Here is a 14,146-nt window from a genome sequence, read left to right on the forward strand (position 1 = left end):
TTTACATGGGATTTGTAAAAAAGTAGAGAGATAAAGTATTAAAAATAAATGAAAAAACAAAATTTTATATGGGGAAGTTAATTTTGCACAAATATTGTTGTAAATTGGTGGGTATTTTAATGCACATGGGTCAATCATTTTGGGACAAAATTAGGCCAAAAGGGTCAAAGTTTTGGAGACGGAGGGAGTATAATTAATGAAATGCACAATTATCTTTAGTATCGTATACAAATAAGATAGTAATTTTAAACACCATATGTAATTTGATTCTTAAATATATACGATACATATAAACATTCATGCATAGCTCTTTATTTAATTTAATTTTTACTATTTTCATCAGAAAAATTAAATGCATCTTATATTATAGTTATAGACCTAAGATGAAACATAGGTGCAATTGAGTTCTACTTTTAATTTGCGAGTGTAAGTGAATGATCAATGAAGATGATGAATTCATTCGATCTCCACTTTCAAAGTGTCTATAGTGAGGATTGAACCCCGTTGAAACTTGAAAGGTACAACGCTTACTACTAGATTAAGCTTAGTTTGGTAGGCGAGATTGTATATTGACTATTAAAAGTCAAAATATATTATCTAACTTAAAGCAAGGTAGTATACTTCTTGAGAGTAATTTAGGTTTGGAGAGAACGTATTAAAGTAATAATCATCATCATTGAAGGAGGTTGAGAAGGTATAACAAACGAAAATGGGGAATTCACAGTTGAGCGCACGAGCAATGAGAGGGCTAAAAATAAAAGGGGCCATGCCTTTCTAATAAATCCACAACAAGTATCGTGCATCGCAATGAGCAGTGGATATAATCTTCAACCTCACTCTGTCATTTCCATAATCTTTATCACAACCAACACTAATACAAATTACAGTTTTAATAATACAACTACTACTCATCATTACAAATCTTTCTTACTTAGAGACAAAAAACACATGGATTTCCCCCATTTTTAATTATTAATCACCAAACATTAATCCTAATTGGACCCCACCCTTGTTTTTTCTCTTTTTATTTTTTCCATAAACAGTTATGATATGACACCTTCTTCTGCCCTTTTCAGCTCACCCACATGCTCTTCACATGACACTTCCTTTATAATTATTTTCACTTATAAATCTCCTAATTACTTTACATCTTTTTCACTAAAAAAAAAAAAAAAAAACTTGAAATTAATATAGGACCAAAAAAAAAAAAAAAGAAAAGTAAAAAGTGACCGTTAGATTTGCCTGGGTTTCAGCTGAGCCTACATTCTCATATCTAAGTCCACAATTCCATAAAATTACCACAAAAAACCATGGCCGACGAAACCTTTAGAAATTAAGTTAAAAAATTAAAATTAAAATTTACTCCTACTAATAATAAACTAACCAATGAGTGGAGGGGGCCCTTTTGATGGTGGATATTAAAAATTATAAAAACCCTAAACAGAAAAAGCGCGCCAAAAGCTGCTCTCTATCTCCACTCTTTGCAAATTTTCTAATTTTGTCTCTTTTCCCGCGCTTTTAGAAAACTAACTTCCTACAAGGTGCTTGTAGTTCCATACTTTTACCAGCAAAGGTAGCGAGATCTCGGATGGTTTCGCCGATTAGATCCTTGAATATCATCCGTTCGATGTCAAGCACCGCCACGGACATCTCCACCGGACTATCGGCCCATCCGTTTACTGAATCCTCTGCTAAGTCCTTTTTTAGCACCCCACATATGACCTCGAAGAGATCCTCTGATGGACCTTGCTTGCGGATTTTTTGGAATTCCGACCAAATTTGCTCCAATGCTGATCTCCCGGAGGCTGAATTTGAGATTGAAATCAATTTCCAAGGAGGGAGTTGTCTGTTTCGATCAAGGATTTCCGTGATGGTATCGAAAATGAGCTTCCTTTGAAGAATAGAAGCCTTGGACTTGTCTTTATTGCCTCTAATCGAACTTTGCTTCTCTAGTAAGAGAAATAAGTTAGTGTTGTCGTCTGGTAGGTAATTTGATGCTCTGAGTACCTCTGAAACATAGCTGAATTCTGAGTCGTCTGATGAATCAATATCATGATCAAGCTTAGATAATTGGATTATTGAAGATGGGCTCCACAGTAGTTCATCTTCCAATTCCATAACTACTTGATCTGGTAATCAGAAATGAAGAGATAAGTATTATTAAGTCAGGGATTCAGTCCAAAGTACTCCAAAAGAAATTCATACAACTTTGATTAAAACACAAATAATAAATACTGTAAAAAAAAGGACCATAAATAGGATTTTTCATAAACATGAGGCTCGAGAAATTGAATGCGACAGTTATCATGTCAGTTGGAAGAAATTTTTGAGCAGAAAATCTTCATCAAAATATTAAAGATCCTCAACCACTTTACACAGATCATTCATCTTTGTAAATTAATCTCATTTATTACCATTTCAATGGAGGTCTAATCTGTATCCTACACATGTTTACCAAATCTAGCTAGCTAACGAAGATAATGCAAAGGCTTAGTCTTTGGTACCCCTACCACTGAAGTAGTAGTACTACACTAAATTCCTACTGTAGTGATGTTAGTGTCATTGTGTAAATAATTAAGGATACAATTAATTGAAAAACACATGACAACACAACTATTAATACTGTATGTTTGAATTCATTCTTTTCAGATAAAATTTTCATTTATCACCCACCCTAAATAATTCGCCATTCCTTTAGTACCGACTTCCCAACCATGGGGTTTGTGCTCGTTTATTTATCATTGCGGCCTCACTCTGAATCACCCCATAATTTTTTTTTTTAAAAAACTTGTATAGTTTTATGATGCTATAGAAGTTACAAACAAAGTTAAAAGGTTGGATTGGAAGTACAGTCCTAGCAGTACCACACTACCACCAAAGAAGGCCTACAGTTAAATTTATGAATGAGTAATTATAAAGTAAAGTATGATTTATATCTAAATCTAATACTCGTACTGTAGAGTATTTATCTTTTGTTTTCATAAATAAAAAAAATAAAACTAAAAAAAATTGGAAAAAAAAAAAAGAAAAAAAAAAGAGAGAGAAAGAGAGCAACCCACGTGATGGGATCAGGTATGTGTGGGTTTAGGCTCCCCTGCTCTACTTTAATTTAACCCAGAAACAACCCCACTGGCCACTAATCTGAGCTAACATAAAACCTCTTCTTTACCCTGATTGGCTCTATTTATCAGATTGAATTGGCTCTCTTAATTGCCAGTCTGTATTTTTTAGCATCTTGACCAATGAATATACCATCTCTTTCTTAAGGTGCATTTCATTCTAACTAAATTAAAACTGCATTCGCTAGTACTAACTCTCATTCATTTTACCTTAATTAATAATCATTGACTACCGACTAATACGAGGATAACATCAATATCAATGCTAACCCAATTGACCAAGCTTTTATTGTGAGTTTAAGTTATGTGACCAAGGAATTTATACTTGTACTTTATACCCTATACGGAGTATTAACCGTATAACATAACATAGTGGTCGTTTCTAATTGATCGTTCATTTGATACGTGTCACAATATCAATTGATTAACCGAACATAATCACCTCTTATCCCAAGAGAAATACAGTGCTTACAAGTAGAGCTGTCAATTTGGGTAAATGGGTCGGGTTTGAGTCGGGTTTGTGTGGGTCGGGTCATCTCGGGTCGGGTCAATACGGGTTAATGTTAGGACCTATGTGGGTCGGGTTCGGGTTGGGTCATGCTTGAGTCGGGTCACGTGGGGTCATATATCTTTTCGGGTTCGGGTCGGGTTCGGTTCAAGTCAATAATTTGCGGGTCATAATCAAGTCGGGTCATTATCGGGTTTGAGTCGGGCTCTATTCAAGTCAATAATTTGTGGGTTATAATTAAGTCGGGTCATTCTCGGGTTCGGGTCGGGTTCGGTTCAAGTCAAAAACTTGCGGGATATAATCTGGTCATTTCCAAGTCGGGTCATTCTTGGGTTCAAGTCGGGTTTAGTTAATAATTTGCGGGTTACAATCAAGTTGGGTCATTTAAACTTGTCTGGTCATTCTCGAGTTCAAATTGGTAAGTCAATAATTTGCGGGTTATAATCATGTCGGGTCATTTCCAAGTCGGTCTCGAGTGTGGTTCAAGTCAAAAATTTTCGAGTTATAATTAGATTGGTCCTTTTCAAGTCTTTTTATTCTCGTATTATAATAATCAAGTCGGGTCATGTTCGTATTCGGGTATCAAATATTGGATTAATAGGGTTTAAGTTTGATATCAGGTCGGTCATATTGGGTCCAGTTACATTTTTTTTTAATTTTTTTTAATTTATTTAAAACTCCAAATTAAATTACGTAATTTAAAAAATTTCCAAAAAAAAAAAAATTAAATAGACATGTGAATAATAAAATTTGAATTCCCTTTAAAAAAATAATAATAATAAAAAAGGCCACTTTTGTTTTTTTTTTTTTATTTTTTATTTTTTTGTTTAATTTTTTTTTTTTTGGCTGCTGTCCAGTTCAGTTTTTCTTTGACGAGGATTATGTAAGAGATAAGTCAAGTAAGATGAGAAAGGCCACTTTTGTTTTATAATTGGAATCCATGTTAATAAATTGAAAAAAAGCCTGAAACTCAATAGTCAATACGGAGTACTCTTTTTATCCTAAAAATTCGAAAATCCTAAAATTCGGGTTAGTAATAGGTCGAGTTTAAATTCGGGTCGGGTCAATAACAAGTCGGGTTGAATTAACAAGTCGAGTTGATTTCGGGTCGGGTTTGTAACAGGTCGGGTTTAAATTCGAATCGGGTAAGGAACAGGTCGGGTTGAACTCGGGTCGGGTTAGTAACAGGTCGGGTTGAATTCGGGTTTTGACGGGTTAAATCGGGTTTGGGTCATTCTCGGGTTCGAGTCGGGTTCGGTTCAGGTCAATAATTTACGGGTCACATTCGGGTCGGGTCCTCTTTAGGTCGGTTCATGGTCGGGTTCGGGTCTCAAATACTCGGGTCAACTCGGGTCTAGGGTTGGTTTCAGGTCGGGTTAGGTCGGGTTCGGGTCACCATTTTTTTCGAGTTCAGACGGGTTAGGGTTAGGGTCGGGTTAGGGTCGGTATTTCGGGTCGGGTCAACTTTTGACAGCTCTACTTACAAGCATTAACTATTAGACCACAATTAATATCAATTAGGAGAATTTATCTAAAAACTTGCATGTGCATTTATAATCCTACCTCTAACATGTTCATTCCTTTGGTTTGATTGATTGGAATCTTTTAAATCTTAAAGATTATTGTATGTTATAATCACTACATCAGTTAATTAGAATCAGTCAAATTACTACCTTCGATTTTTATTAGTTATAATTTTGGATATTATTTGTAAGATATAAAATATTCCAAACTTGCAACTAAAAAATTCGTGTTAATAGAAAAATTAAATCAGAGTATCAAGACGGTAATTTCTTGATAATAATTATAAAAGGAGGCAGATTACAGTTGTAGGGCCGTAAAAGTACGATTTATATTGGATTTTCATAACATGATCATCACAGATTCAGTACGTAAGCAGCGTGATCGTTACAGTGACAAGTGAGTAGTACTACTTGAAATGATATAACAAAGATTTCCTTACAGAATTCATTAAAAACCCCCCAATCTTACGTAACAAAAATCATGAGTTGTGTTTGTTAAGAGGACAAATCGTGTGAATAAAACATATAAAAACAGCTACGAAACGTCATCATCAAAAGTCAAAAACATAATGCGAAGTTAGTAACAACGGTTTTAAAGTGTGTGTATACCTTTGAAATCAATGGTACGTTTTTTAACAGGGGACGGTGACGACTCATCCTCTTTGTAAAATGATGAGTCCAGCACCGATACCGGACTCGGTTGCTGTAACTCCGCCGAGCTTGAGTTCGAGTTAGCAGTTATCTCAGCTATGCTGTGCAATAGCTTATCACACCTCTCAAGTAGATTCCGTCCATCTCTATACTCTTCTCCCCTCCATCGCTGCAAAAATTAAAAACAATTAATCATGATTAGTAAGAGACCTTATATTAGTATTTTAATTAAGAAGACTTAAACAAGATTTACCTCATTGTCGGTATGTGAAGAAGTACTAAAACTACTTTCGGAAATAGTCGTAGATGCTTCATCCTCAGCAAATGCAGGACCACTCAGGATTCTATCTCCCTGACAATTCTCGACCGTTGATCGCCGATTCCGAGGCGACCGATTCACCGTCTGATCAGACCGCCTTGTAGGAGTCATCTTCGGTGAATGAACCGGCGAATGTTGCGAAACTCTACTGCTACTTGATGTCGTCGTTGTCGTTTCATTGGTTCTCCTCTGCGTTTCGACGCTTAATGGACCGCCTTTTCGTCGAACCGAAGGACTCGAGCTTCGGTTCTCATTCCTCCCCGGCGACCTCATCGGACTTCTCGCCGGTCTCTCTCTCCTCGGACTCTCGCCGGAGGAAGCATTATTCACATTCCTCCGGCGATTATTCACTGGAGACCTCGCCGGTCTCATTAAAACAACCGGAGATTCTTCCTCCGATGAGAATCTCCGGTTGTTGCGAGAAATAGTTGTCGTAGCAGTTGATGAATGTAGAAGGCCTTTGAGCTGGAGAGCTTCTAGAATATGCTTAAGAGTTTCTAGATCCTTCAATGGCTCATCGATTCCTCTCATTCTCATCCGCCGTCCGATTTCGCCGTAAATCGACACCGCCGCTTGATGTTGCTGCTGCTGTTGTTGCTTCACCGGAAGTTCCGGCGGAAAAAAATCCGCCGTATCATAATAACTCTTCCTTTCTACCACTAATCTCCTCTGATTATTGTTATTATTATTATTATTAAAATTATTAACATTATGATTTTTTACTTTCTGAATATTGTTAATTTTTCCGCCATTGTTGTTCTGGTTTCGAGTGATACCAGGTTTTTGATCCGATTTTCTCTCTCCTATAACTTCGTTTTTGGTTGTTACAGGAGAGAGAAAGCTCGGAGTATCAAAAAACCGATAATCTCTCGATCTAGACTCAGAAGCTGATCTACGAAGCTCAACCTTCTTCTCCGGCGGCTCACCGGAAGAGCTCGGAAGCTGTTCGAGCCCCATAAGCCGAGCAATAACGCTCGGAGACTGACGCTGATTCTCTCTCGCATCATCGGCGGCGGAAGCGGAAGTGGAGACAGTGTTGATTCGAATCTCTCGCGGCCGAAGTCCGCCTTTCGCGTCGGTAATTGCTCGACTGTCAAGCGAGAGCCTCGGAGCTTCTCTGTTGAACTTCCATGGCGATGATTTTACCGATTCCGTCGTTGAGTTTGGCGTCGCCGGTACACTTTCTGGTGCTGGTGATTTAAGGTCTGGTTGAGGTTTCTGCTTCGGCTTCTCAGAGTCCGTCGATAATGGCGGAGGAGATCCAACGATTGAGATTGATTCTGATGCAGAATCACCCGCCTAATTCATCAAATTAGGCCAAAAATAACTCAATCAATTAATCCATCAATCAATTTACAAATCAAAACTAATGAAGAAAATTATCAAATCAAATGATTACCGTAGAAGAGATAGAAGGAGGAAGACGTTTAGGATAAAGGCGTTTTCCAGAAAGAAGATGATTACGATCAAAGAGGTTGAAGAAACCAGCCATACAACCTCCCATATGCTTCTCGATTTGCTTCTCTAAGTTCTGGTCATGGATTGTTATCCCTGTCGTCGTCATTTTCTCTCTCTAAAACCACCTAAACTCTCTCTTTCTCTCTCTAAAACCTCCTTCAATCTCCAGAAATCAGAAAACCACCATTGAAATTTCTCAGTTTCTTCTTCTTCTTCACATTCTCTCTCTACAAAAATGAATACAGTCTCTCACTCTTTCTCTCTCTAGTTCACTGAGTTTTTTAGTGTGTGATTTTGGGTTATGAGAATTTCACGGCTTTATCGTTAGCTCCCGCTTTTCGGGTCTTTTAAAGGGTCTTACGAGGTGAACCTTTGAGAGAAAATCCCTAAAATATCCTTTGTAATGTGGAGTAGAGAGAATAAAACGGAGGGGTAGTTTGGGAAGATGAGATTTGAGGAATTGGGCTTTTTCCGTGGGTGATGCTCTATCGAATAGTGAACGTGTCAGAGTCCAACTTCAAAGTTTGACCCTTTTTACCCCCTTCTATTTTTACTCTCTAATCTCAATGTTATCATTTTTTTTTTTTTAACTTTTTATTTGTTTTAAATTATTTACAACAATTAGTGTCTTTTTTACCTCTAATCCTGGTGTTTCTCTAACTTTATTTTACTATTACCTTCAATTTAAATTATAAGCAATTAATCATTAATACTAAGCTGAATAGGGTAGGATTTGGCAAAACAAAGCGTAGCAGCACACAACTGAATAGATTGAGCATAAGTTAACAAAACAGACAACTTAAAAGAACAACGCTTATTTAATCTTTTATATGCGTGCTCTTGTATTAGATTGAGTTGCAAGTTAAAGAAAAACGTATGAAAACTAAATACGATAAGGAATCATAAATTAGCTAAGGTGATAGATGGTTATATACAAATAAAATATAATAAAAGTGAATAAAAATAAAATAAAAAAAAAAAAAAGAAAAGAAATGGGTTAAACTTAATAAAAAGTGGGCAGTAAAATATAATTTACGGTGGAGGGGAGCAAAAAGTGATGGGAAAATGAAGGTTTTGTCCTATTGAAGAAGATGAAAACCCCAAATGTCGTATATAGTGTATGTATTTGTGTCTTGTTCAGGGTTAACGGTTATGCATGATTGCATGAAGCATAAATAAATGTGGACAAGACTTTATCTTACCGCAAAATTTTACGATTTGTTGAGAATAAGGTGATTTATGACTTGTGAGTCAGAGGAAGGAAACATGGGTAGTTGATTCATCAAGATAACTTGATAATCTCAACAATTTTTGGTTCATCTATGAACTCATCATGCCTATATTTGGTGAGATTGGATTGTACACGGAAAGTTTTTGCACATTTCCTAGTTTTAAGTGAAGTTTGTGTATTTTTGGGAATTTTAGAAGGTTTTCTTTCGAGGATGATTGTTCAAATTTGCTTGTTTTGCTTATAATTGGCATGTTAATTTGAATTCTAATGTAGTCATTTGCCTTCTTGGTTCAATGGGTCGAAAAATATTGGTCTAGTTAGTTATTTCTATCCTGTTTATTTTTTTTAAAAAAAAAAAAAAAAAAAAAAATCTTTGTTAGCTAGGTGAGGATATATCAATCTTTTAAAAAGTAGTTTGTTTAAAAAAAAATCATTGTTAGCTAGGTGAGCATATTGGGTATGAAATTTCGTGTCCTGACGTCCTTACACTATAATTAAGGTTATTAAATAATTTTAATAAAAAGACTCTTGGTCATTCATGGATCACTCGTTAGAGTAATTTATTTTTGCTACTTAAGGTGTGTTCTATTCACTTGATTTTTACTTATCTGAACTTATCTAAACTTATCTGATCTTATCTGAACTTATTTGATCTTATCTGAACTTATTTTAGTTATAAATTAAACTTGGATAGTCTTGATTAACCCTTATCACAACTTATCTGAACTTATTTTTCCTAAACTTATCTTATCTGAACTTATAAACCCTTCTCTGAACTTATTAACCCTTAAATAAGTGGAAATAAGGTGAACATAACAGGGCCTTAATGTATATATAGAAAATCAATTACAAGTATAAAATTATAACGAAACACTATCTTAGAATAAGTGACAAGTGATAACTATTACATTATAAAAAGTGAGAATTTCAACTTTGAAAATTTTAGCAAATTTGTACTCTATTGTTCTTCTGTAAGAATTGGGTAAACACAAATTAATCTCTGAGATACACAAAATTTGTTTATCACATGGTAATTTTGTGAATAAATCAATAACTTTTTCAATAAAAGTGGGTTCCACAGTGATGATGACTGGAAAAAGTTGTTGATTTATTTACCAAAATGTCATGTGATAAACAAATTTTATTTATCCCAGAGATTAACTGGGGCTTCCTTGTAAGAATCCAGTTCGAGAATTTTAATTTGTCTCATTTGTTATTTGTGAAATTTACGAGTAAAATAAATTACTCTATTTAAATAGTTTTTTCAATGAGCTAAGTTCATAATTTAAAGGTATAATATGATATTACCAAAAAAGACCCTTAATAAACATTTCATTTGTAAACTATATTACAGTAGCTTGCTTTCTTGTAGTGATCAAAACTTGTGTGAATCCACTTACTATGTACTGTAATTGACAATGCATGGCTTGTAATATTAAAGTAATCTAGAATAGACTACACTTCTTGGCCAGAATTCTTAGCTCAAACTTGATTACGACTATCTTAATTAGCCATACAACATAAGATTAAGTCAATGTCTGTCACTCTCTCCTCTTTAATTTTCGAATGGAAAGAGTAATACATATGGCTAAGAATACTCCGTCCGTCTCTTAATTAGATTTTTACTTTTCTCTATTATGTGAGGAATAAATGCTAGAAGTAGGAATTTAATTAAGAGGTGGAGGGAGTAATCCGATTCCTTATCAACACATATTCCAATGAGTATTGGACTATTCTATACTTTTAATTAATGAACAATGAACGGTACGATTAGGACAATAAACACGATAACATGAACTCATGAATAGCACAATACGTTTGTTTGTTGAATATATGTTGATGCAAGGCAAGATAATAGAAAGGGAGAACTCATAATTTCAATCACATGGAAGGAAATGAAATTAAGGAATGGAAGACATAAGATTAGGCAACCCGTGAAGCGTTACCCGAATAAAGTTCCCGGATTTCGGTAACCCCAATAATGGTGCAAAGGATTTACACCACTTTGGCACGTGGAAGGTTTAATTTCCTTTTTAATGGCTACAATTTGAACGAACCAAACACATTCAACTATTTCTATCATGTTGATAATATGGACCAACCTACTGATCTTTGCATATGGCATCATATTCCATAGGCTTGTCACTTTTGCCATACTCTCTTTGATACTACTCCGTACCAATTATTCTACTCGTAGTAGCTAGAGCTCGTGGCCGTGGTCATGTATACCAATTATTCTAGTAGCTAGAGCTCGTGGCGGTGGGCATATATGTATGCGATAAGTCACGTGTTAGGATCCGTAATTTCATAATTGTTATTTTGAACCAAAAAAAAAACAAAAAAAAAAAAAGTTGTTTTTGATTAAATTACTCCATAGTTTGCATGGTTTTTGACTAAATCTCGATTGATATTTTGTTAGATTTGCTTCATTCATCGTTTAACTTTTATACAGTATATCAAAATTTTATAACTTGTTTACATAAGAAATAAAAAATATCAATAGTCAGATGTGTGTCATATGTACAATGCAAAAAATTAGTAGTTACATTACAACTAGCTAATTAATTTAGGACAAGAAATGTTTCCTCTTTTATGTCAAGTTTTCAATTATGAGGTTCAACTTCATGTATGTGTTTTTGATACATTACTGCAGAAACTAGCCACTATAATTGTCACATGTTTGCATCATTTGAAAATAATTAGTCATGCATGCATAATATAACACTCTAAAAGATATCGATCAATTTTAATTTAACTCACACAAATAGAGTAGTGAGTGGTGGAAATACGATGAGAATACATAACTTGACTCTCTGTGGATGAAAAGGAGAAACGATTTTCTATTATATATCTTTTTTTTAGTTTTATAATCAATTATAAGGTTATCACCACACATTCTCTACATGTCCGAATTCAAGTGATCAAGTTAATTATCATATTAATGACGATAGTATGTATTTAATTAGCAATATTTTCATGGATGTAAACATTATGCAATTAAAAACACAATTAGATGCTTGAAACTAATAACTAGTAGGCAAAAACTGAATAGCTGAAATACAACGCCATTAATTCATCCAAGCAACATGGCCAACTTTCCAAATCAATGCCCTAATTAAAGAGTAACCTAAACAAGATCTTCTTGGGTTGCTCATACTAACAATTTCCTGTTTTGTGATGTGCGTATTTAGTTTATCTCTTCCATCAAGATTTACTGTACTTAGTAAATTAATCACTTTTATTTATTAGACCTATATATATTAAGTTGCTTGCGGTTAGGGGTGTCAAAAACTCACCCGACCCGAAAGGTTCATCTAAAACCGAACTGTTTTCGAACTGGCTTAACCCGCGAATTTTTTATCCGAATTCGATCTGGAGTCAACCCGAAGTTAACTCATAACCGACTTCACCTGGTAATATATGGTCCAAACCCAACTTGGAATCGACTCATAGTTAATCCGAAACTATTAAGACCCGATAATTCAAGATCCGAATTCGATCTAATCCGAAACAAAATCTACCCGAAACCATTTTGACCCTAAAAGTATCTCTTTTTACCCGATCTATGTATTACCCGACCTCTATTTACCCGACTTGAAACATCCTTTGACCCAACTTAACCCGACCCAAAACTACTCATGTTTAATTTTTACCCGACCCTTTTAATTAACTTAATCCAAAAAATTTCATGACCATCCTCTCCAACCATTTTAAGTTGTGGGGTTCAAGCTTAGTTATAATTAGGAAAAGTAAGACATACACTATCACATTTACTTATATATCCTTTGCATTCGTCTAACTAAGCTAACAAACTATAATTACATCCAAGAGCCCATGATTTCACACATCTAAATATTCTACATTTCTACAACATTGCAAACTAAAAGCTCATGGATGACCAAAAATTTAACGCATGTACATTATTAATTAATTATTCTTGTCAACACCAATGCCAAAATCAATCCAATCATTCGTTAGAGTGAGATATGGACCTTGTGTTAACATATTTTATATAAGTTAAATAAATCTAATACTAATAAAAAAAAAAAAGTTAGAATATATCCTCTGCATTCATCTAATACTAATACTATACTTATCCTATGCATTCATCAATAGATCTAATACTTATCATCTGCTTGACTGCTTTCATCTAAATGATCAATAAATTATTGTATTGAAAAGCTAGAATTTAAAATTTGATAAACAAAAATAAAATTAATACTGCATTGAAAAACATGGAGTAAAAATTATTATGTAATTTTATTTCTGATGTCCACTACCGCTACCGAAATCAAATTACATTTATTTAGAGTTATAAAAACCATTGCACACAATAACAAAAACTAAAAATCTGGGAATGTAATCTGATTCATCACGCAGCGACATCAACACTTCAGCAATGTTGAATGGAGTCAACATATTAGGGACAATAAAAATGTACAAATTGTCATTGATTGATATTAGTGCATGGATTAGGGACGGTACAATGATCATTGATTGATATATTTAGACAATTAGTCTATGATTTTGCACTCTAAAGTCAAACAATCCAATATTATCATTATACCATGAAATATACTTCCTAAAATGTATAAAATTTGAAGTTTATGACATTAAATATGTATATATGTTATATTAATGTGATTAGGTGTATTATATTCACGATTTTGATGAATCTAAATTTATCTGAATTTATTTCAACTTAATTGAACTTATCTGAATTTATTTCAACACATGTTACATATATGGATTTATCTGAATGAATCTGAAATAATCTGAATTTAATTATTTGAATTTATCTTAACTAATCTTAATAAATTAAAACTTATCTAAACTTATATGATATTGTAGGCGTCGTTCGAAGTGCGCCTACGTAAAAGCATGTTGTGAATATGCTTGGCACTCATAGGAAGTGGGAATTGACATAACGATTAGGGACACGATTAGGGACAAGGAAAGTAGGGAGTCGCCAACAAGTTTTTAAGGAACTTGTAAACCGTTCACGGATCATAAAAGGCAACCACGAAAAGGGACAACGAAAGGCAACAACGATTGACCCGTGAAGGTTACACCCCATTCATAATCCATGAGATTACTAACTCCATATGGTTCGGAACCACGAAAGGAGGATCGGGGATGATGGTACGAAGTGAGTCATGGAGTCACATTTGCCCGTATTGGCCTCTACTCGATTCTTATATTGAAAAGCATTCCTGTGATCTCAAAGGCATACAAACAAAATTCAAATTCGCTCCAAACTATTATTATGCTAAGTTGGTTTAATATTAATGCAACACATAATTCTATTTATTAGTGATCACTTGATTATATAACAAG

General features: G+C 34.5%; 1 protein-coding gene across 1 annotated transcript; it reads right to left on the reverse strand.

Moving 5' to 3' along the window:
• Nucleotides 1–821: 821 nt before the first annotated feature.
• Nucleotides 822–7,882, reverse strand: LOC145567153 (uncharacterized). The gene is made up of 4 exons (XM_081626387.1): nucleotides 7,520–7,882; nucleotides 6,055–7,419; nucleotides 5,760–5,970; nucleotides 822–2,129 (listed from the first exon to the last, which is right to left on the reverse strand). Exons 1-4 carry the CDS (start codon nucleotides 7,682–7,684, stop codon nucleotides 1,519–1,521), a joined length of 2,352 nt encoding a protein of 783 aa, XP_081482513.1. The 5' UTR covers nucleotides 7,685–7,882; the 3' UTR covers nucleotides 822–1,518.
• Nucleotides 7,883–14,146: the final 6,264 nt, after the last annotated feature.

The sequence above is a fragment of the Chenopodium album genome, chromosome 11, assembly GCF_948465745.1.
Source record: "Chenopodium album chromosome 11, dcCheAlbu1.1, whole genome shotgun sequence".
In the NCBI taxonomy this organism is placed as follows: domain Eukaryota; kingdom Viridiplantae; phylum Streptophyta; class Magnoliopsida; order Caryophyllales; family Amaranthaceae; genus Chenopodium; species Chenopodium album.

Excerpts from the sequence above, each read along its gene's own strand:
- LOC145567153 (XM_081626387.1), bottom strand. The coding sequence starts at position 7,684 with ATGACGACGACAGGGATAACAATCCATGACCAGAACTTAGAGAAGCAA. Across the intron at positions 5,971-6,054 it reads CTTCACATACCGACAATGAG|CGATGGAGGGGAGAAGAGTA; the intron begins GTAAATCTTGTT and ends TAATTTTTGCAG. Across the intron at positions 2,130-5,759 it reads ACGTACCATTGATTTCAAAG|ATCAAGTAGTTATGGAATTG; the intron begins GTATACACACAC and ends TCTGATTACCAG.